Genomic DNA, 22,278 nt, shown 5'->3' with positions numbered 1-22,278 from the left:
AAATATTATATAATTATTCTAAAATATATTTTATAAATAAAATGTCATTAAATTTTTAACAGAACCAATAATAATAAATGTTAATAAAAAAATAATAAGCTATAAATTTTTTTTATAAGATGCAGCTTAAAATAATGTTTTATAGTCATTTAGTCGAGCACTTTAAAGGGTACCGGTAAAATTGTGAATGAAACTACATTCATTGATGTTTCTCAAATCTCTGATTTTCAATTCACTATCTGGATTGCAATAGAAAATGTGGAACTAAGTTTTCTTTTTCTAAAATCAAGAATCAACCATGTACAATGTTTCTAGTGGCAAAAAACTGACAGGTTTGTAAAAAGGTATGTTGAAGAGGGCCAATTGAACGTCTTAAACCAACATGCTTGAACCATAAAATTGGTTTTTTTGCAATTAATAAAACAGAATTACTTTGCAAAAGTGGATCTTTTTTTATTTTTAAATAGCTCACTTAAACAATCATTTCCTACTGGAAGAATTGTATTGTTTTTCAGGAATTCTTATAACATTTCCCATTTATTTTATAACATCAAACAATTAAAAAACACTTCTTTTTATCTTCGATGTGCGATGGGTTTTGATAGTATTAATCATTTGTTTTACAAATTTAAGTATAAGTCCACCTTACCCATTCTTTTTATTTATGTGTCTTTTATTTTGTCCAATAATATAAGTTAGGTCCTAATTCTTTTTTTTAAGGTAGTTCTTAAATATTTATATATAAGTAATATAGAAAATTTAAGTAATAGGTGGGTCCTTAGGACCCATCTTAGGTCAACATAGCTCCATTTACTAATCTTCAATGAAACTACAACTAGTGACTTCAGATTCACCACATTAATTCATATTAAGGGTAATAAAAATAGAATCAATTTGCAACGACTGACTATGGAAAATAATAAAATAGCTTGCAATCTGAACCAGCTTCGAAAGAAATCAAGGAATATGAGATTTTACAAACGGATCTATAAATCGATCTACAATTTCCGAAGAACAGAACATAAGGTTCAAGAGCAAGAAGCACTTAGCCAAGAACACATCTACAACTCTACACACCATGAGCAATTATATTACAGATAAAAAGTAATCGGGAATCCATCAACAACAATACCTTAACAATCAAAATTTTAATTTAATTTATTTTATTATTTTATTATTTTTTGGTGATGGGCCTTGTTGATTTGATATCTGAGCCATAAGCATTGATCTTGGGGTGGATATTCATGTAATGTCCTGATTTGAAATCTTTTAAAAAGGTGATACCTTGTTTCATCTGTAAACCTTATAACACATTTTGGGCCTGGCTCTGTAATCATATTCAAGCCCAATGTCTATTTTATAATAACCCAAAGTTACAAACTAGTCCAATGGACTCTTGGATCAACTTTAAACTATGGTGGATAGTATTGGCAGCCCAAGCATCTTACAATTCAAAAGATCATAATTCCCTAAAACAGCATACAAAGTTACAAACCATGCATAAAAGGTTTAAAAATTGGATTCAACCTTTCATGGAAGATGAAAACATAAATCACAACGACACACGAAACTAAATGCATACGTTATGGTCAAGAGGATGTGATGTAAACTTGTCCTTCTAGTGTGCAAGCATCTCAGTTGAAGTGGGATTTCGCTTTAACAATAGTGGAAGATTGAAAGTGGTGTATGATTAGCCGAAGAAGGTGAAGAGATCACCTGAGAAAACTGGAAACCGTTTTGCATCATTACATTGAACCAATATACAAGAGGGGTGATGACGTAAGTAGGTAGACCATAGCCAAGACCAATATTATCAGTAATGAGCCATGGGACTACCAAGGTAAGAGGATATAATGGATATGTCGAACCCAATAGCACCCACACCAAGTGATGGGATTTAGAATCCATAAATCACACAACCACACAATTAAAGATGCAAAGAAAAAAAATAAAGAACACAAGAATTTAAGTGATTCACAAAATCAAAGCGATCGACTGATCTATAAACAACTAGAGAAAGATTTTATTAAGAGCAAATTACTGAAATCATCCCTGTGGTTTGGTCAAAATTGCATGTTTGGTCCCTAACTTTTTTTTGCATTCGGACGTCCATGTGGTTTGATTTTGTTGCGTTTTTCGTCCCTGTGGTTTGATTTTTGTTGCATTTTTCGTCCCTTACATACATAAAGTTAGGGACCAAACATGCAATTTTTACCAAACCATAGGGACGAAAAACGCAACAAAATCAAACCACAGGGACGATCCGAGTGTAAAAAAAAGTTAGGGACCAAACGTGCAATTTTGACCAAACCACAAGGACGATTTCAGTAATTTACTCTCTTTTTGTATTGGGGTTACAAGCATACACAGAAGATCTGTTGATAACAATCGTTTGATTAAACTTGTTTTTCGGCTAGAGTCCACATACTCATGATGCGACGAGCTAGTCAGGGATGGTTTTGTTATGGTACTCGTAGTGGCACCAGCAATGCTTGATATTTTCGTACGCAATGCAAATATTTTTGAATTTTTTTTACTATCGTCTCGCTATTTAAATTTTCCGTGTCATCCTTATTATTAAATCTTATGTCCGCCCCTGCAAATAGTTTGGCCAATTAGTTGTACGTTTAAAAACTTAAACATGAAAAAAAAAAAACAAAAAATAAAGTTTTTCTATAAAAAGTCTAAACTAATAATATGAATATTGATTGTTGCTGATTTTCTTTTTCCTATGAATTTTGTGTTATTATAAGAAATTAGGGCATCTGCCTATTAACTAAAGAGCTTTCAAAAGTTTAAAGGAAGTGTTAACATTTGGGACAAAAAGTTTCTGATATGAGATGAGAATAATAAAGAGTCGTTTGATTTTGTTTAAAGTGATTATCATAATGTAAAAATCAGATATATATAAAAAGCTAACAAGTTACAAGATACTCATTTGAACACGGTTATGAAAATTTCCGTTTATCTTTTTAAACCAAATTTTTTGAAATCAACCATTTTTCAGGAAACAAAAGTATTTTAATCTTATAAATTAAAACGTAAATCAATCTTACAACATATTAAAAAACTAGTCTAGCTACTTATAATATTCACTTTTATAACACATCCAAACACTTTAATACAAACTTATTAGTGGCAAGCATGTTTGCATAACATAATCAATTAAGAAATCATATAATAATAATATATTTTCACAACATGCGATGCTCAAGAAAGACCAAGAATCATGAATTCATTTTGAGTTTGGCATCTTCTGTGTCATAAAAGGTTATTTATGGGGTATATTACAATATCTCGAAATCAAGAAATGTGATATTCAAGTTTAAGCGATCTTATTTATGAATTTCTTTTTCCTGTTAGAATAAACATATGGAGGTGGTTTTCATAAATTAAAAATTCCGCATATGCAATCTAACTTTAATTGCATAAAAAGTATATGGCATGTTTTATTATTTGTACGATATTTAAAATATTGGTAAACAAAAAAATTTAAAATATTGGTTAACAAAAAAGAAATTAGGAATAATTTATGAATAGATAAGATTCATCATTAAAAAAAATATAAAAAGAGATTAAATTTTCTTGTATACTCAAATCAGTTTTTATTTTTATTTTTTTATTTTTTTATTTTTTTTATTTTTTATGCTGTGATGCATCAGTTATCATGTTTACATTGCTGTATTTAGGGGTGTTTGTTTTTATGAACTTTTTTGATCTGAATCGATCAAATAAATCCAAATACATTTCGATTTTTAAAACATTAGTCCAAATAATTGAAACTAATTTAAAATATGATTTGAATCAATCAAATTACTATATGTTTGGATCGACTATCAACATTCGGTATATTTTAAAAAATATATTATTTGAATTTTAATCAACTTCATAAAAGAAACAAAAGTAAATTATTTAGTTGTAAATGAAAATTTATAAACAACTAAGAAAATTATAATATTATTTAATATTTCACTCATATAAAAATACAAAATTTTGAAGAAAAAAGTAATATTAATGTTTTTTTTATTGGATCTAATAAATTAATAAATGATTAAAGATATCTATTAAAAATAAAAAAATATAAATAAAAATTAATAAATTGTTATTCAGTTTTTACTATTTGTTTCTTATTTTATAAGCCAAATTAATCCCAAATATCAAAATAACAACTCTGTTGCTAAAAAAGCAACCCAAAAAATCTAAATATCCAAACAAAATAATACAATTAGATAATTCGTTTATCCAAATAATAAGCATCCTCACCCCGTTTACTTTTTAATGTACTATTTATCACTAAGACAAAATGATGTCATGATGTTTTTACCAACCAAAATTTGATCTCATATAGACATTTGTCTTTGTTATAAATTTTTGCCTATGATAGTATGAAAGTATTTCCAAACAATAATCATTTTCTACCACTCTTGTGTATTTTTCTAATGCATAAAAGTACAACCCATTGATGCAGCTTCCTAAGCACAAAAGTTGTTTCCTCCGCAAGAATAGAGAGATATCGGTGACAGTTTACCAATAAAAATTACCGCCGACTATAAATTTAGTTGAGGGGTGTTTACCGCCAGTAAAACTGCCACCAAAGCTTACCGGTGGTATTTTACAACGATACCATTAAGCCTAAGCAACAAGAGTTTAAGTTATCATAGATGAATGTAAATGCAGAAAGAAAATGGATTTGTAACTCCAAATACCTTTTGTAATATTTAAATGAGACTTTGGAATAAAATATTAGCGAGACTTATTTACTCATACCTTGAATATGAAAATAAGGATGTGGTTTATTGGCCTAATCAACAATTTATTTTTATTTGTCAAGACTTCCAAATGTTGTTAACGTTCTTCTAGAAGATGTTTCCTTCAAAATTTCTTGAAGTTTTTAGTGATCTTGTAATGTTTAGATTATCTTTATTACAACTCAAGTTCTGGTGAACGTATTAGCTCGGCAAGTGTTTAGGTGGCTCGGCATATATCGGACTTAAGCCTTAGAGATCGAACCTAAAGAACGACAAAAGCTTGATATCTTTTTCTAAAATATATAAAAACTTACGCCATATTTTACCACTCTCAAACATTTATTTTTATTTTTCAAGCCCACGATGTAATTTTTTTTTTCTATTAAGATACTTACAAATGCAACTTCTATTTTATCGGTGTCACTGCTACCGAAATATTACAGTGCACTTAGCAAGTATGATGTGACGTTGATGTGACATGTAAACTTTTATGACAAAAATGAGGCCACACCAATCTTTGAGAGATTGGGTGCCCAATAACATAAATTTGTTCAATAAAAAAAGTAATCAACAATCTTTCACAACCAAAATCATCAAACTCGTCTTAGGCCCGTTTGATACGCATATTTCCAGGTTCAAACAAATTTTTCTGGCTGAATGGACCGGAAAGACTGTTTGATTTGCACAAAAGAAAGGGTCTTTCCCGGTAAGATATGTCTTTCCCAGAAAGCCCCAAAATCATATATTTCTGGCTGAATGGGCTGGAAAGACAATTATACATCAAACCCCACATCTTTCTTTCTTTATTGGATTATTAATTCTTTTAAATAACTTTTTTAAATTTATTTTTTTTATTGAATTATTACTTTTTTTCATCATTCAGCACAGTCAATCAGATGTACAATCAAACAACATGGTTTCTTTCTCAGTCAGAAAACTTTCCCAGACAGCACTTTATCGGACAGCACTTTCCCAGACATAAACTATCAAACGGGACCTTACTAAAACTGTTCAATATGGGATCGTTATGTCCCGTTATTGCCGAGTTGGAGGGTAGATAAACGCCTTGGTAACAGGATCAACACCGCCGCCGACCGTCATTATATCATCCCTCGTTACCACGATAATAGCTTGTAATGCATCTTCTTCTTCTTCTTCTTTGCTCTTCTTCTTTCTTTGGCTTCATGATTGCGTGTTCATGGGCAAACACAATCCTCACAACGACATTGAAGGCATCTTCTTTTATTCTTTCTGACGTGACACTATGATAATAAGCAGGGCCGGAACTTCAACATTTGATTTTGGTTAGCCAAAAATATAATATGTATAAAAATTGGTAAGCAACAGGGGCCACAACCAAAATTTTATATTTTTTGGATCTAAAATGTAAAAAGTGAAACTATAAAGACTGTTTCTAACCGAAAAATCAGGGATGCACAACCCCCTTGCCCTAATAAAGCTCCGCCAATAATAAAAGGTGTTCATACCAAATAGCATAAACCAATGACAAATCATGTTTTTTTAGTTATCTTGTGATGTTTTCAGATTATTTTCATTAATAACACATGTTGATACTTGATAAGGAGAATTTTGCGAGACTATATAATTTCTCAGAACCAAAACCTCATATAACTTATATAATTTTTCCTAAATATTAATAATATAACTTTCACCAAAAACATATATTTAATTTACATCAAATATAAAATTCCAAACCAACTTCAAACGAGCACCACACATTAATAAATTCACAAAAAAAAATCAATTTTTTAAACTGCCCCATATGCCCTAAATGTACACAAACTATAAAACATAAATTAATTGCGAGCAATATTGCATCCAAATGCACAACCATATATGTCGCCCTCCATGCAAATATGTTTCCTAACGCCTTTAAACTAATTAATTGGCAGCCATCAATGACCCCAATTCCCACTTTAATAATACCAAAATACATAGACTCAAAAGTTAAGAGTAACACCCAGTGAAAACCCATCTGGGTTTCTTCATTTTCATCGTGTTATATCCAAAGTTCTTGAAAGAATCCCAATTTCATGCATTCTTTGATATCAATTTGCAAAACCCAGAAGCGAAAGCTTGAAATCTCACAAAAGGGTCAAGTTCTTGCACATGAAAGGGGAAAGATTTTGAAGATTGTTGCATAGTTTTTTCTTCAAGCTTGATAAAAATGGAGGCGGATGAAGGGAAATCGTTGGTGGAAACACCAACATGGGCTGTTGCTAGTGTCGTATCTGTCATGGTTCTTGTTGGATTCTTCATGAATGCAGCTCTTCGACACATTGAGAAGGTAAAAGTTGCAAACTTTTGAACTTTTTTTCAACAATTTTGACTGATTTTGGTCTTTGTCGCACACAGTGGTTGTATAGAACAAAGAGGAAAGCTCTTTTTGCTGCTCTAGAAAAGATTAAAGAAGGTTAATGATATTTCTTCAATTTAAAGATTTTTCATAATTGTTTCTTGTGATTTTATTCATTTGGGTTGTTTAATTGTGAGCAGAATTAATGCTCTTTGCGATTCTGTCATTGCTGATGGGTCATTGGATCGTCTATATTTCAAAGATTTGTGTTAAATCGTCAGCAATTAGCAGCCGATTTTATCCATGTTCCATTGATAAAAGCTTCATAGTTACAGAGGCAGTTGATGATCGAATATCTTTCAATAATCATTCTAATTACTCTGTTTCCAGACAGCTTTTGAGCCATACACACACCCAAATCTGCCCTGAGGTGGGTATTTTAGTCATTTCCTTTAATTTCTATGCATTTCTTCCCTTTCGCCTGTTTGCCATGGTTACAAATTACTTACAAAAAAGGGTATTTTAGTCATTTTATTAAGTGTACATTTAGTAGTATATTTGAGCTTCGAGCCAAACATTACAAGTTTTATAAAGAAGGATTTGTAGTTTTTGGCATCAAAATATTATAAAGGTCAAAAGCATAATAGCATGTTTTAGTTGTAATGGATTTTGCTTTCCTATACAATCTTTTTCCTATCTCTTAAAGATTGTGGATCTTATGACCATTTAAGATGTGTCTTGGATGGCAATTTTCAAAGTTATTTTTGTGACTTAAATAGTTAGAATCAAATAATCGATTATTAAAGTTAGAATCAAATAAGGGCTAATAACAAACACAATCAAATAAGGGAGGATAACAAACACAACTAACAAAGAGAAGACAACAAAATGAAAATCTTCATAAAGTTTTTATATTCTATTCTCATTAACGATTAAGTCATATGATTTTTTAACATAAAATACAAAAGAGTAGCAGCTGTTTATTCATCCGGATTATAACAAATAAAAAGTAAACAATTGGTAAAAGCAATGTAATATGGCTTTTTTTGAAAATTTGATCAAAATTTAAGGGTTTTTTTCTCCTAAAATTACTACTTTAATAATTGTAATTTCATATTATTTTATTATCTTACTATAATTTTATCAAATTCTATCTCTATTTATTATTTTAATTTACTAAAATATGTTACATAATGTGGCCTAGTAATTATCATTTGGTATGAAAAACTCCACAATGGAGTTGATTCAAATTCGAATCTCACGTGCTTCAACTTTAAGGCGACATGTCTTTAAAACAATATCATACTATAAAATCTATTTAACAAATGATATTATTTTAGTGTAATATTGTTGTATATTATTTGTCTAACACATGATATTATTTTACTTTAATCATAGTGTATGCTCTCTATTTGTCTTTGATGGAAAATAAGTGTTTTCCAACATATTCTCTAATCAAGATTTTTATGAAGATAATTGTTTACTTTAATCTTATAGTAACATGATATTTTTTTTTGTTTGATAGAAATTTTCCTCATATTTACGAGAAAGCCTTCGTATTTTGTTTTTACCCTTTACTTTACCCGCTAAAATCCCAAATTTGTAAACTTTGAAGGGTAGTTCATCTTTTGCTTCAAAAGAAAGCCTTGAACAACTTCATCGATTCCTATTTGCTTTGGGTGTAACACATGTAACTTACAGCTTCGTTGCAATTGCACTCGCCATGATCAAGGTTCACATAATCTTTCTTCATAAATTTAATCTCTTTCTTCATCAATTCTCTAAAAAAAACGTTCTTTTTTGCTCCCATTAGATCTACAGCTGGAGAATTTGGGAAAACCAAGCCAAATCCATGGCTCAACCTCCACCACAAGGTACAATTCGACTTACCCATTTGAATTTTTACATTTACAACAGTAACTTTTTCAAATTTTGATCGATCGATGTGATTAGGAATGAGAAGATTATCTACTTTTATTTATCGCAACACTGCTCATCCATGGAGTCAACACAATATCCTCGTTTGGCTGGTAATCTCGCAGTTTCATGATAATAAAACCATCTTTCCATTTATGGAAAGTTTCCCGATTCCTTTATGAGGAAAATTGCTAAACGATGTATAATATTCAGCTTTGTTTCAGCAGACAGATTTGGAGTTCTATAAATAGAACCGATTACTTAGCTTTGAGATTAGGATTCATAACAGTAAGATATATATATTTTGTCAATTCCCCTTCAAATTCTTGACTTACAAGTAACATTTGAAAGCGTTCTTTTCCATTTGAGTAAATTACACGAATGGTCCCTATGGTTTGGAGTAATTTACACGTTTGGTCCCTAACTAATTTTTTTAATTCGAAAAGTCTATACTATTTGTTTTTGTTACGCGTTTGGTCCCTACTGTTTATTTTTGTTACTCGTTTGGCCACTGTCTTACCTAAAAATACTATTATTTAAATAGGAAAAAATGATGGGGCCGGTAAGTAAAGTAAGGTGAGGAGGGTTGGGTTGGGTGTGTTTATTTAAATAATTTAAAAAGTCAATGGCAAAATAGTTTTTTTAGATAAGGCAGGGACCAAACGTGTAACAAAAACAAACAGTAGGAACCTTCCGAGTTAAAAAAATAAGTTAAGGACCAAACGCACAAATTATCCTAAACCACAGGGACCATTCGTGTAATTTTCTCTTTCCATTTATATATGTTTTTCATGAACTTGTTATAGACTCATAACCTACCATTATCATACGACTTCCATAACTATATGCTTCGAAGCATGGAGGAAGAGTTTCGGGATATTGTTGGGATAAGGTATAAAATTACGTTTTTGTCCTCGTATTCTTTGATCCGTTTCAATTTTTTACTAAAAAAGTAGCTTTTCATTGCTTAAAAGATTATATTTCTTTCTGGTTTCTTGATAAAGGGCACTCATGTGTCTCTATGTATGCATCTTTTCTCGAGTATTTTAAGGATAAAATCGTTTTTTCTTTGCTACATGCAGCATCCCGCTATGGATTTTTGCCATTTCGTGTGTTCTTCTTGGTTTTCATGGTAACTTTTTGTGTGCATAAACATAAACACGTGTTTATGAGTTTTCATTTGTTGAATGAATCTCTAATATTATTGATGTTTTCTAGGTACATATATATACTTCTGGTTGTCGTTTCTTCCAGCAATTGTAAATACTCGATCATTAAACCTCTCATTTTACATGCATTCAAAACAACGCTTTTTTCCTTACGTTTTCTCCTTTGTTTGGAACTTAATTAACAAAATGAACAAAAGTTCATTGTCCTCGTGGGTACTAAACTACATCGGATAGTAATAAAACTGGCTGTTGAAACCAAGAACACAAGTCAAAGTCAAACCACAGAAACGCATCGAATTAACTTGAGAGATGAACTCTTTTGGTTCGGAAGACCGAGGCTTCTGTTACGATTGATACAATTCATCTCTTTTCAGGTGATCGAATCAAAACAATCTTTAAAATTTCATATTTTTCACTCAAATTTCTTTATAGCTAACACGTAATTGCAGAATGCTTTTGAAATGGCGACATGTCTTTGGTCCTTGGTAACACCCTTTTCCTACTTTTTAATTTTATACGACACAAAAAGAAAGATTAGTGAAATGTTCTTATTTTGTTTAACTTGTAGTGGGAGGTGAATGAAACTTCTTGTTTTACAAAGGACCATAGTGTTCTTATGATTCGCTTGACGTTTGGGTAAATATATTCTTGAAAAAACTCGATTTGATCCTAATCTGGCAAAAAAAATCTTTTTTTTTTCAAATTCACACTTTCATTTTATGTTTTTTTTTCAGGATTGTTTCACAGTTTTGGTGTAGTTTCATCACATTTCCTCTCTACGTTATTGTTACTCAGGCATGATCAAAATCAAACTGGCCACTGAATTCTGTTTGCACATTTTCTTGAATATTTTATGTGATTTGCAGATGGGTTCTCAGTTCAAGAAAACGATAGTGTCTGAAAACGTGAGAGAATCATTGCACACGTGGCGGAGGAGGGTGAAGGAGAAACACAGACATGATTCCACTTTCGCTCTCCTTCCAGCGACATCATCCACCATGTCTTTAGACTCGATGGTGGATGATGATTATGATGAGATTGTGCCAATATCAAGTCCAGATGATTTCTTCGAAGAAAGTCAAAGTCAAGTTCTTGAAGTTTCTACACATGATGAAAATGCTCAATTAGTTCCGGGTAGGGATGATGACAATTATTGTGATGAGATAGATGTTTCATGTGATTCAGAAAGATTTGAACCCGTAATTTTGAAGTCATAGAAATCTAGTAATATATACATACCAAGTTATGGCATTATGTTTTTGTATGGATTCTTGTTGGGAAGAAATACGATATGCGTCTATTTTATAACAATCCACATTGGGGAGAAGGTGTTGGGGAAAACGTACAAGGTATGTTGATGATGAATTTGGATAACAAAATGATCATGTGAGAAACTTTCTTTAACTAATAAATCTACCCACCTAGTCAAACTACTTTTCACATTTTTTTTCAAATCTACATTTATGGACCCTAAACTTATATATGCTTGTCATATTTAACTCACAATCTCCACCTTGGCAATCATAGTAAACTTAACCATAAGTTTTCAATACAAAAATTTAACCAAATGTGAAAGTGTATAGCTCCTAACCGAACTTGAAATCGAAAATTATGAACTGTCAACCTGTATACACCCAAAGCTTTCGAGACGATCATGTTTTTCACATAAAAAAGTACCTGCAGAATTTTTCCGTAGGAAAATACCTATGGAATAGCCACAAATTGCCTACAAAATAAAGTTGCCCTACTTTAGTGAAAGATTTACTACCGAATTGCTACAAAAAATAATTTTGTAGTTATTTTGTAGGTAATTTGCTATAAAATACCTACGGAAATGAAGAAAACGGATTTATTTCAAAATTTTAGGTACTCTGTAGTAATTTACTAAAGAATACCTACAGAATAAAAAAAAAAAGGAAAGACATTTTCAAATTATGTAGGTAATCCGTACTAAACATTTTTATTCCCCTCCTTATTCTCTAGGTTATTATTAATCTTTCATTTTAATTTCTATTATTATTATTATTATACTTATAACTATAATTTATATTTATTGTTATATTTATAATTATTGTTTTACTTTTACTGTTAAAATTATTATGTTTTATTTTATTATTTTATTCTTGTTATTATATAAAATATATTATTATTATTATTATTGTTATTATTATTATTATTATGTCTATATGTACTTGAAACGATTCATGAATTTTGATGATCAATACGGTTATATTTATGTTTATATGATGTATAAGTTGTTGAAAACAATATAATCAAAGTATATTATTGTTGTGAAAAAGTGAAGCGAAAAAAACAATATTTGACCATCAAAAAATAGAAAATAGAAAAACAATCGTAGGCAATCTGTAGGTAGATACCTACGGATTACCTACAGATAACGTTCATTCATAGGTAATTTGAAAGTATTTATCTATATTTACCTACAAATTACCTACGGTAATTTTTGTATTTTCTATTTTCGTTAATCAATTGTCATTTTTTTCGTTTCATTTTTTTTACAACATCAGTATACGTAGATTACTTGGTAGGTATTTACCTATATTTACCTACAGATTACCCTGGCTCCGAGTATCTGCTTTACTCAATCCTTAAACATGAACAACTCCTTAGATTCAACTTAATACTTCAAACCTTAAGAGTCAAACTTAGTCAAATTCAAAGTCAAGGTCAACATTCCGAGTTGACTCGACTCACCGAGTTTGGCTATCAACTCGTCGAGTTCCCTTGTTGACTGGTCGGATCGCGAAAAGTCTCACCAACTCGTCGATTTCACTCATGAACTTGTCGAGTTGGCCAGAAAACCAACTTCTTAATGCATTAAGCCGATTCCTTTGAATCTAAAGACTCCAAACCTCAGATCCCTTTCAAGAATGATGTATAGAAGGGTAAAGTTTCCAACTTTACCCTCAAGGGCCATCCATAAAGCTTCAAACTCAAACCCTAGGTTCTTTTAATAGGGTCTTGACCCATTAAGCCTTTAAACTCTCACTCCAATGTTCCAAAGCACAGATCTGATGCCCAAGGTGGGCAAATCACGTAAATGTGACATCTATAAAATTCATGAAAAATGTAAACTTTTTCAAAACATCCAAAAATCATTCGTTGTTTATACGGACATCCAAACCATTACTATTTTACAAATTGTTTTCAAAATAATCCAATATCAGATTTTCCCAAAAATTAAAATCATAAAATGTGAGGAGGTGCACGATCACGCCTTCGTCTTCCCACGATCATCCAAAGTACCTGAAACAAAATCCACAATTGTAATCCTGAAGCATAGTGAATTCCCCCAAAATATCAACACCATATAAATAGAACAATGTCATCAACAAACAATATGCATATAGAGTCTTCATCATGATTGGACCGCCTCACCGGGCCTTTAGTCTATCTAGCCCACTCTCAGAACCTTCAGCATGACTGGACCGCCTTACCGAGCCTTCAGCCTATCTAAACTGTTCTCTGGGCCTTCGGCTTGACTAGTACGCCCCATTGGGCCTTCAGTCTATCCGTGCCACCGTAGGTCTGCTGGCCTTGAGCACGAAGCAGGACCGCCTATGTAACGCCCCATTCCTGGTATGTAATTTAAATAAAGTATTTTCCTTTCTTAAGAGGTACTCGACGAGTCAGTAGCCCAACTCGTCGAGTAGTGACGGGAATTGCATGCGTCTTTAGTAGGCGACTTGACGAGTTTGTATCCCGGTCTCGACGAGTCCGCTAGTCTAGACGAAACCATAAACCCCAGGGTTTGCACCCTATTTAAACGCCATTATAGCCTCCCACCCCAGCCTCCAGCACCTTTAGAGCATTTCTTTGTAAAATCCTAGTCCCCATTGTTGAGCTTGAGTGTTTTGTGATAGCTTGGGAATTGTAGAAGAGAAGAAAGGAAAGAGGATCAATAGAAGAGGAAGGAGATCCAAGAACTAGCTTCCGTCTGCTTCATATTGTGGTAATAAAGTTATTACCTTGCTTATTCTTCCATTAAACCCTCTTTTATGCTTGTTTATGTCTCTTTTGGAGCCTTTTATAATTCAAACTCGAGATTTGAGCTTTCCTTAGGATGGAGACCATAGATCTGGATGTTATTGAGCTCTAGAAACTCAATATAGCTACCTTTATGCAAATATAGCCTTGTTCCAAACCCTAAGTGCTTAGTGTTGGATGATTTTGGTGTTTTAGCCCCATTCACGTGTGCATGCACGTAAAGTTGGAAACTTTACGTGCAAAACCAGCCCTAGAAGCCCAGATCTATGAATTGGATGCACTGAGACCAACTAGAAGCGACTGTATAGTAGTGCCATGCAGGAGACTCGGCGAGTCCACGCCGCGACTCGGCGAGTCCAAGGTAATATTCTTGCCTCAAGAACAGACTCGACGAGTTGTTCATACAACTCGGCGAGTCACAGAATGAACGTGTTCTAATGATGAAGGAGAACTCGACGAGTCGTTCATACAACTCGACGAGTCGGATAAAGTTAGACTCGATGTTAGTATCGAAGAACAACTCGTCGAGTCTTTGCCAAACTCGACGAGTAGAAGCGGGTAGAGGATTAGAATGGATGATAGGGACTCGGCGAGTTGGCGGCCCAACTCGGCGAGTCCGGTCAACTGAAAGTTGACTTTGGCCTAGATGCTGACTTTGACCAGGGGTAAAATAGTTATTTTACCCTGAGAATAGTTATCAATATTTGATTTAGTGTTTATGGGATTTGTAGCTGGGGAGTTTCGGAGCAGCAATCAGGCAGTTTCAGATTTAGCATCTCAGCAGCTAGCATCACGAGGTGAGTTTTCCTTCCAGTAGGAACGGGTCTACGACCACAATATCGGCCCGTTTAGTTAGCAGTAGTTCCATACTTCGGTCTGATGCAGTAGTTCAGTGTGCTTGATTTCTTTGTGATTCAAGCATGTCTTTGTGTTATGTGTTCCGAACTTCGGTCCAATGCAGTTTGGAGTATATGTGTTTATGCTAGTAATTATGATTTTGCTATGCTATGTTCAGTCAGTTTCCGGACTTCGGTCCGATGCAGTTTCCGAACTTCGGTCTGATGCAGAGTGTAACGCCCTGGTTAGTTTCAGACTTCGGTCTGATGCAGTTTCCGGACTACAGTTTGATGCAGAAGGCAAGGTCTGGTTAGTTCCGGACTTTGGTCCGATGCAGTGGGCAAGGCCCAGTATGTGTTTATATGTATTATATGGTATACGGTAGATTGGGGGAGCTCACTAAGCTTTGTGCTTACAGTATCAGTTTTTGGTTTCAGGTACTTCCGCGAGTAAAGGGAAGAGCTCGGGTTGATTGCATGGCACACACCACAGTTACAGTTTTATCATGGGAGTTTATTTAGATGTTTCGATATGATATTAACTTCAGTTTTTGATTTGATACATTATTATGGCATGTTGATACATACGATTCATGGTCTTATTATATAACATTCGATGTTGTGGGTTTTAATAATGTTAAAACAAAAAAAAATGGGTTGTATTTTCGGGATGTTTCAAGTTGGTATTAGAGCCTTGGTTTGAGGGATCCGGGCACACTCTCGGGTGTGTCTGAACTCAAACTAAGGAATTGGTATAAGGTTTTCAAAATAAAAACATTTTTGAAAGAAACTTTTGAAAAAGAAACTTAAAAAGAAAGGAATTTTTGGAAAAAGCAAAGAAAAAGGTGTGGTGCATGCGATTAGCTGAGCTCAAGTAAGTACTCCCAAACTACCCATACAAGTTTATGTTATGATTATCAGTTTCAGTTTCAGTAGAACAACATGCTAGAATAGGGCTAAGGATCTAGGTGGATGCCTTATGTGCCTGCTATATGTGTTCCAGCTTTATGAGAATTGCATGCTAGTATTGAGTAGACAGTAGTAGGATAACCTTTTTAGGTTATGCCTGATAACATAAGCTCAACATTGTATTCTAGTACAGTTTCTTATTATGAGGATAGATTTCCTTGAGTAGTTTCTTGTGTCCGAATGTTGCTTGTTTTGTACCTTGTGGGACTCTGAGTTATGGGAGTTATCCATTAGGTGAATACGTCACGTCACATGTGATTAGGGTTGATTACTCTCAGAGTGTTGGGTTTGGCCCTATTGCACAGCTCTTGTCTGAGACTAACCGCTGTAGGGACGAGTATTTTACTCGAAGGATTATCTGAGCCTCGTCACGTGTGATGGTATTCAGGTAATGGCTAATTAGCATTACAAGGAGGCCTTCAACAGCTGAGGACTGGTTTGGGTGGAGTCAGAGATTTCCATAGGGCAAGCCTAGGATAAGAGTAGTAGTAGAAGTGACTTGGTGGAAGTCAAGGCAGTTCTTGAGGAAAGTACGGATAGATGTAAAAGGTAGTATGGGCCTATACTACTAAAAGCAGAGGATCCGTACTTGAATCGAGGAAGGCTGAGATGAGACCAGGAAACTTGTAGTAGTAGAGATCCCTCGAAATATATCAGTGTTTCTGACGTTTGTTATGATGTGTTTTCAGAATGGTGGTTTTACGCCCTAGGCCATCAGTCGACAGTTCAGGAGCCGGCGAGGGATCAGGATCAAGCTCGGGGGCCGAGCATCTAGATGAGCAGACCAGAGAGTTCCTCACCTCAGAGGTTACTCGCACCATACTTGAGCAGACTCCTGTGATCTTTGGTTCGATCAAGGAGGGTATTCTAGAGCTGATGGACGAGAGGTTGAGCACATTCCGTGCTGAGGTGGCGGCCATGATGGGGTTACGTACACTCATCTTCCGGGAGTTCCGAGCTTGTGGAGCTCCAGACTACCATGGGGAGCAGGACCCCATAGCGAGTACTAGGTGGTTGGCAAATGTCGCCAACGCTTTCCGCACCAGCAGATGTCTCGAGGGGGACAAGGTCAGACTAGCATCTTGTCTACTAAAGGACAGTGTACGAGATTAGTGGGAAGAGATTGGGAATGTCATTAGGGATGATGCAGCTCTTGATGCGATGACCTGGGATGATTTTACTACCAGGTTCAGAGCCGAGTTTGCACCGGTTATTGAGGTGCAGCAGTTAGCTAGGGAGTTTCAGGATCTCACTCAGACTACAAAGACAGTGGCGGAGATTACCGCCAAGTTCAGGGAGAGGGCCCTTCTTGTTCCTCAGTACGCAGCTAATGAGGTGATGAAGAAGGCCCGTTATCATGAGATGTTACGGAGTGATATCCGCCAGTTTGTGAGTCGGTTCAGCTGTAAAACGTTGGATGATATGATTGTGAGGGCTCGTGAAAGAGAGATAGATTTGGAGATGGAGAAGAAGAGGAAGCCTGAGGCGGTATTTGGCACAAGGAGTTCGGGCAGAAAGCCCAAGGTATCAGATCACAGATCTAGAGGACAGCAGAACCACAGTCGGTGTGGCAAGTGTGGGAGGTTGCACAATGGGGCGTGCAAGGTAGGGAGTCCCAGTTGCTACAAGTACGGCCGGACTGGGCATATGAGGATAGACTGTACAGCTACTACCACCACCACCACAACATCTGATTTGATTTGCTTCCATTTCAATCAGAAGAGACATAAAAAGTTCCAGTGTCCGAGTTTGGCAGCAGCAGGGAAGGTGGCAACACCTGCCCCTGCTACTTTGAGGATTACAGACGGCCGTCAGGGCCGGGGTGAGGCGCCAGTGGCGAAGAGTAGAGCTTTCCAGATGACAGCGGAGGAGGCGTGAGCGACTCCTGATTTGGTGGCGGGTATGTATTTTCCTCTTATCTTTTTATTGATATAGATTGTTTCTCATGGTTATGTGTTTTTGTATAGGGTCGTTCTTAGTGAACGGCATGTCAGCTACAGTATTGTTTGACTCGGGGGCTACCCGATCATCTGTTTCACTTGCGCTTAGCAAGAGGTTTAGCAGAGCTCTGGGGGAGTTAGATTGTCCACTTGAGGTTGAGATAGCGGATGACAGGACCGTCAGGGTCGCGAGAGTACATATGGGGTGTTCGCTGCAGTTATTTGATGAGCAGTTTTCAGTGGACTTGGTTCCTATTCCTCTGCGAGGGAATAAGGTTATAGTGGGTATGGATTGGCTGAGCCACAATGGGGCCATGATTGATTGTGAGTTGTAGTTAGTGAGGGTTCGCAGTCCTAGTGGGGGAGAGTGAGTGTTTTAGGACGAGAGTCCACAGCATGGACCAGTCCTTTGTTCAGTAGCGAGGGCGAAACGCTATGTTCAACAAGATTACGCAGGGTACATCGCCTATGTTATAGATGCCTGGTAGAAAGGCAAGGTGACAGTTTACGATGTACCAGTAGTATGAGAGTATCCGGATGTATTTCCAGAGGATTTGCCTGGGATACCTCCTGAAAGACAGGTTGAGTTTCGGATTGACCTGGTTCCGGGTGCGGCTCCAATAGCCAAGGCACCGTATCGATTGGCACCTCCAGAGATGCATGAGTTGTCTACGCAGCTGCAGGAGCTGCTAGACAAGGGTTTTATCCGGCCGAGTAGTTCACCATAGGGATCCCCGATCCTGTTTGCGAGGAAGAAGGATGGGTCATACCATATGTGCATAGATTACCGGGAGCTGGAAAAGGTAATGGTGAAGAACCGTTACCCACTCCCGAGGATAGATGATTTGTTTGACCAGCTTCAGGGAGCATCATGGTTCTCAAAGGTTGATCTATGGTCAGGATACCACCAGATGCGGGTCAGAGATGAGGATGTGCAGAAGACCGATTTTAGGACCCGCTATGGTCATTATGAGTTTGTGGTGATGTCGTTCGGGCTCACCAACGCTCCAGCCGCATTCATGGACCTCATGAATCGCGTATGCAGACCGATGCTGGATCGTTCAGTGATAGTGTTCATTGATGACATCTTGGTTTATTCCAAGACTCAGGAGCAGCATGAAGAGCACCTGAGAGAGGTGCCAGAGACGTTGAGGAGGGAGAGTTTGTTCGCGAAGTTCTCTAAGTGCGAGTTCTGGTTGCGCGAGGTGTAGTTCCTTGGGCACCTCGTCAACTAGAAGGGTATACTAGTAGATCTGGCCAAGATAGAGGCCGTGATGCAGTAGGAAGTCTCGAGATCTCTATCTGATATTTGGAGCTTCCTAGGACTGGATGGGTACTATAGGAGATTCATTCAAGATTTCTCCAAGATAGCAGTTCCGCTCACCCGACTGACCAAGAAGTCGGTGGTGTTCCGCTGGGGGCCTGAGCAGCAGGCAACATTTGAGACCCTCAGACAGAGATTGTGTGAGGCACCGATTCTTACCCTGCCGGAGGGAGTAGAGGATTTTGTATTCTACTGTGACGCTTCGATCATAGGTATGGGAGCGGTTTTGATTCAGCGAGGTCATGTGAGAGCATATGTCTCTAGAAAGTTGAAGCCCCACAAGGCTAACTATCCGACGCATGATTTGGAGACATTACCTCTATGGGGTCCGTTGTACCATTTACACAGATCACAAGAGTTTGAGGTACCTCATGGATCAGCTGAATCTGAACATAAGGCAGCACGGATGGTTAGACGTGGTAAAGGATTATGACTGTGAGATCCTTTATCATCCGGGCAAGGCCAACGTAGTGGCCGACGCCCTGAGCCGCAAGGCGGTAGCATCCCCGATCAGGGATATATGTCTGAGGATGACAATGATTACTCCATTGTTGGAGCAGATTAGAGAGGCTCAGGTTGAGGGCCTGAAGGAGGAGAGGCAGAAGTGTGAGAGGATTGTGGGCCAAGTAGCTTCCTTTGACTATGACAATCGAGGATTGTTGACCCTTCATGGGAGAATTTTGGTACCGTACTGGGGAGGAGTACGGCATGTGTTGATGGATGAGGCTTACAAGTATCGGTTTTCCATCCACCCAGGGGCGATGAAGATGTACAGAGATCTTCGAACCAACTATTGGTGGCCCTGCATGAAGCGAGACGTAGCTTGGTATGTGCAGAGATGCTTGACCTGCAGGAAGGTGAAGGCAGAACATCAAAGACCCCACGGCAAGATGCATCCGTTAGACATTCCCATGTGGAAATGGGAGGACATCACTATGGATTTCATCACTAAGCTCCCCAGGACCGCACGCGGAGTTGATTCGATTTGGGTCATAGTGGATCGGCTGACCAAGAGCACGCATTTAATACCGATTCAGGAGAGTATATCGGCCGAAAAGCTAGCTGATATTTATGTGCGTGAGGTAGTGGCACGACATGGAGTGTTGTATCAGTAGTATCAGATCGAGACGTCCAGTTCACTTCCAGGTTTTGGAAGCAGTTTCATGACAAGATGGAGACTCGTCTTCACTTCAGCACCGCTTTCTACCCTTAGACGGACGGGCAGAGCGAGAGAACGATTCAGACTCTCGAGGACATGCTTCGGGCATTTGTTCTAGATCTTGGTGGCAGTTGGGATACGTATCTTCCATTAGCGGAATTTTCGTATAACAACAGTTACCATGTCGTTATTGAACGCCCTCCTTTCAAGATTCTTTACGGAAGGAAGTATAGGACCCCAATTTGTTGGGGCGAGGTCGGTTAGAGGGTCATCGGGAGCACTGAGGTGGTGCTCAAGACCATAGAGTTAGATTTGGTATATTGTAGACCTACTACAAGGTCAAATTTTCCAAACTCTATGTATCTAATATACCAATGAAATTGATAGGCATCTTATTTCCTTTGAAAAATCACTATCCACTTTCACATTATCGCTTTACAAGTTATTCCTTGAGGTAGACTTCTATATAAACTTCTTTCAGAATACATGTTGAACTAATATAATTAGTTCAAAGACATCTGATTTATTATCATTATTGATGTATTACTACCTTTCCATTTTTATATCTTGAAGCAAAAGATGTCTCCAAGAAAGAACCTGAGACATGTCAATGTCAATGAAGCACTGACACCACCTCCGCCACCACCTCCACAGTTTGACGCTGCTATGTTTCAGGCAGCAGTCACTACAGCTGTGGCAGCCACCACGTCACAAATAAATACATAAGGTATCAGTGGATCTGGGGCTGGTACTCATCCCTCCAATCATGGTGAAAGTCTTGGACACCTGCAAGAGTGTTCTTATAAGGATTTCACGAATGGAAAACCTAGAACCTTTAATGGGACTAGGGGAGTCATGGATCTAAATCAATGGATAGAGAAAACTGAAGCAGTCTTTGAAATCTGCCTATTCCCTGAAGGGAGCAAAGTGAAATTTGTTGCCTGCACTTTTGCTGACCGAGCTCTCACATGGTGTAATGACCATGAAAAGTCACTAACTCTTATAGTGGCTAACTTCATGAGCTGGGAGAATCTGAAAGCAATGATGATGCAAGAGTACTGCTCGAGGGGTGAAGTATAAAGCTGGAACAAGAGCTTTGGGGCCTTACCATGATAGATACAGATATAACAACTTACACCAATAGGTTCAGTGATCTGGCGATCCTATGTCCTGGAATGGTTGCTCTGGAGAGAAAGAAAATCGAAAGGTATATCAGGGGACTATCACCTCAGATCCAAGGAAGCATGCTAGCTTCAAAGCCGGTTACATTTAATAGTGCCAAACGTCTAGCACAGTCACTCATATATCATGGAGTTGTCAAGGCTTCATGACTATCATTCCAGAACAACCCAAAGGCAACAACAACAACAACAAGAAAACGTCCCGGAACAAACAGAAGGGTCAATCTTCCCAATAGCCTTCCAAGAAACAGCAGAAAGTGGTTGTTCATGTTGCTACTGTTCCTGTTAACCCTACCCCAACAAAGCAATATGCTAGAAATTTACCGAAGTGCAACAAGTGTAATTTCCATCACACAGGAAATTTCCACGAGATGCACTGTAAGAACTGCAACAGAAATGGGCACACTGCCCGTTTCTGTAGGTCACCTACATAACCAATCACTCAAGTTCCTGGTGTTGGGGTAAGTCGCACATGTTATGAGTGCAGTGAAACTAGACACTTCAAAAGAGACTATCCAAAGGCTAGGAATGTCGGTGGTACGGGAAGAATAATGGCTATTGGTCACGAGGAAGCTATTGCGGACCCTACCATGGTCACGGGTACGTTTCTTCTCAACAACTCATACGCATGCATTCTATTCGATAGCTGTGCTGAGAAAAGTTTTGTGAGCCATAAATTCGAACACCTACTTAAACAAAATTCCCAACCA

The 22,278-nt window shown here is 36.8% G+C and overlaps 1 protein-coding gene across 2 annotated transcripts; it reads left to right on the top strand.

The window, feature by feature from the left end:
* The first annotated feature begins 6,626 nt into the window (after positions 1-6,626).
* Positions 6,627-11,462, top strand: LOC145092989 (MLO-like protein 4). Of its 2 annotated transcripts, XM_079031015.1 has the most exons (15): positions 6,628-7,056; positions 7,125-7,182; positions 7,266-7,495; positions 8,681-8,797; positions 8,879-8,939; positions 9,019-9,095; positions 9,196-9,270; positions 9,789-9,874; positions 10,065-10,114; positions 10,201-10,241; positions 10,349-10,525; positions 10,601-10,636; positions 10,720-10,787; positions 10,886-10,946; positions 11,018-11,462. In XM_079031015.1, exons 1-15 carry the CDS (start codon positions 6,937-6,939, stop codon positions 11,366-11,368), a joined length of 1,608 nt encoding a protein of 535 aa, XP_078887141.1. In that variant the 5' UTR covers positions 6,628-6,936; the 3' UTR covers positions 11,369-11,462. The 2 variants fall into 2 exon arrangements, with proteins under 2 accessions (XP_078887142.1, XP_078887141.1); XM_079031016.1 differs by lacking the exon at positions 9,196-9,270 and having other exon boundaries at positions 6,627-7,056.
* The last annotated feature ends 10,816 nt before the right edge of the window (positions 11,463-22,278 follow it).

This window comes from Lactuca serriola, chromosome 3 (assembly GCF_051521515.1).
Source record: "Lactuca serriola cultivar US96UC23 chromosome 3, Lser_US96UC23_V15, whole genome shotgun sequence".
Taxonomy (NCBI): domain Eukaryota; kingdom Viridiplantae; phylum Streptophyta; class Magnoliopsida; order Asterales; family Asteraceae; genus Lactuca; species Lactuca serriola.
This window is presented reverse-complemented; position numbering and strand designations above follow the sequence as displayed.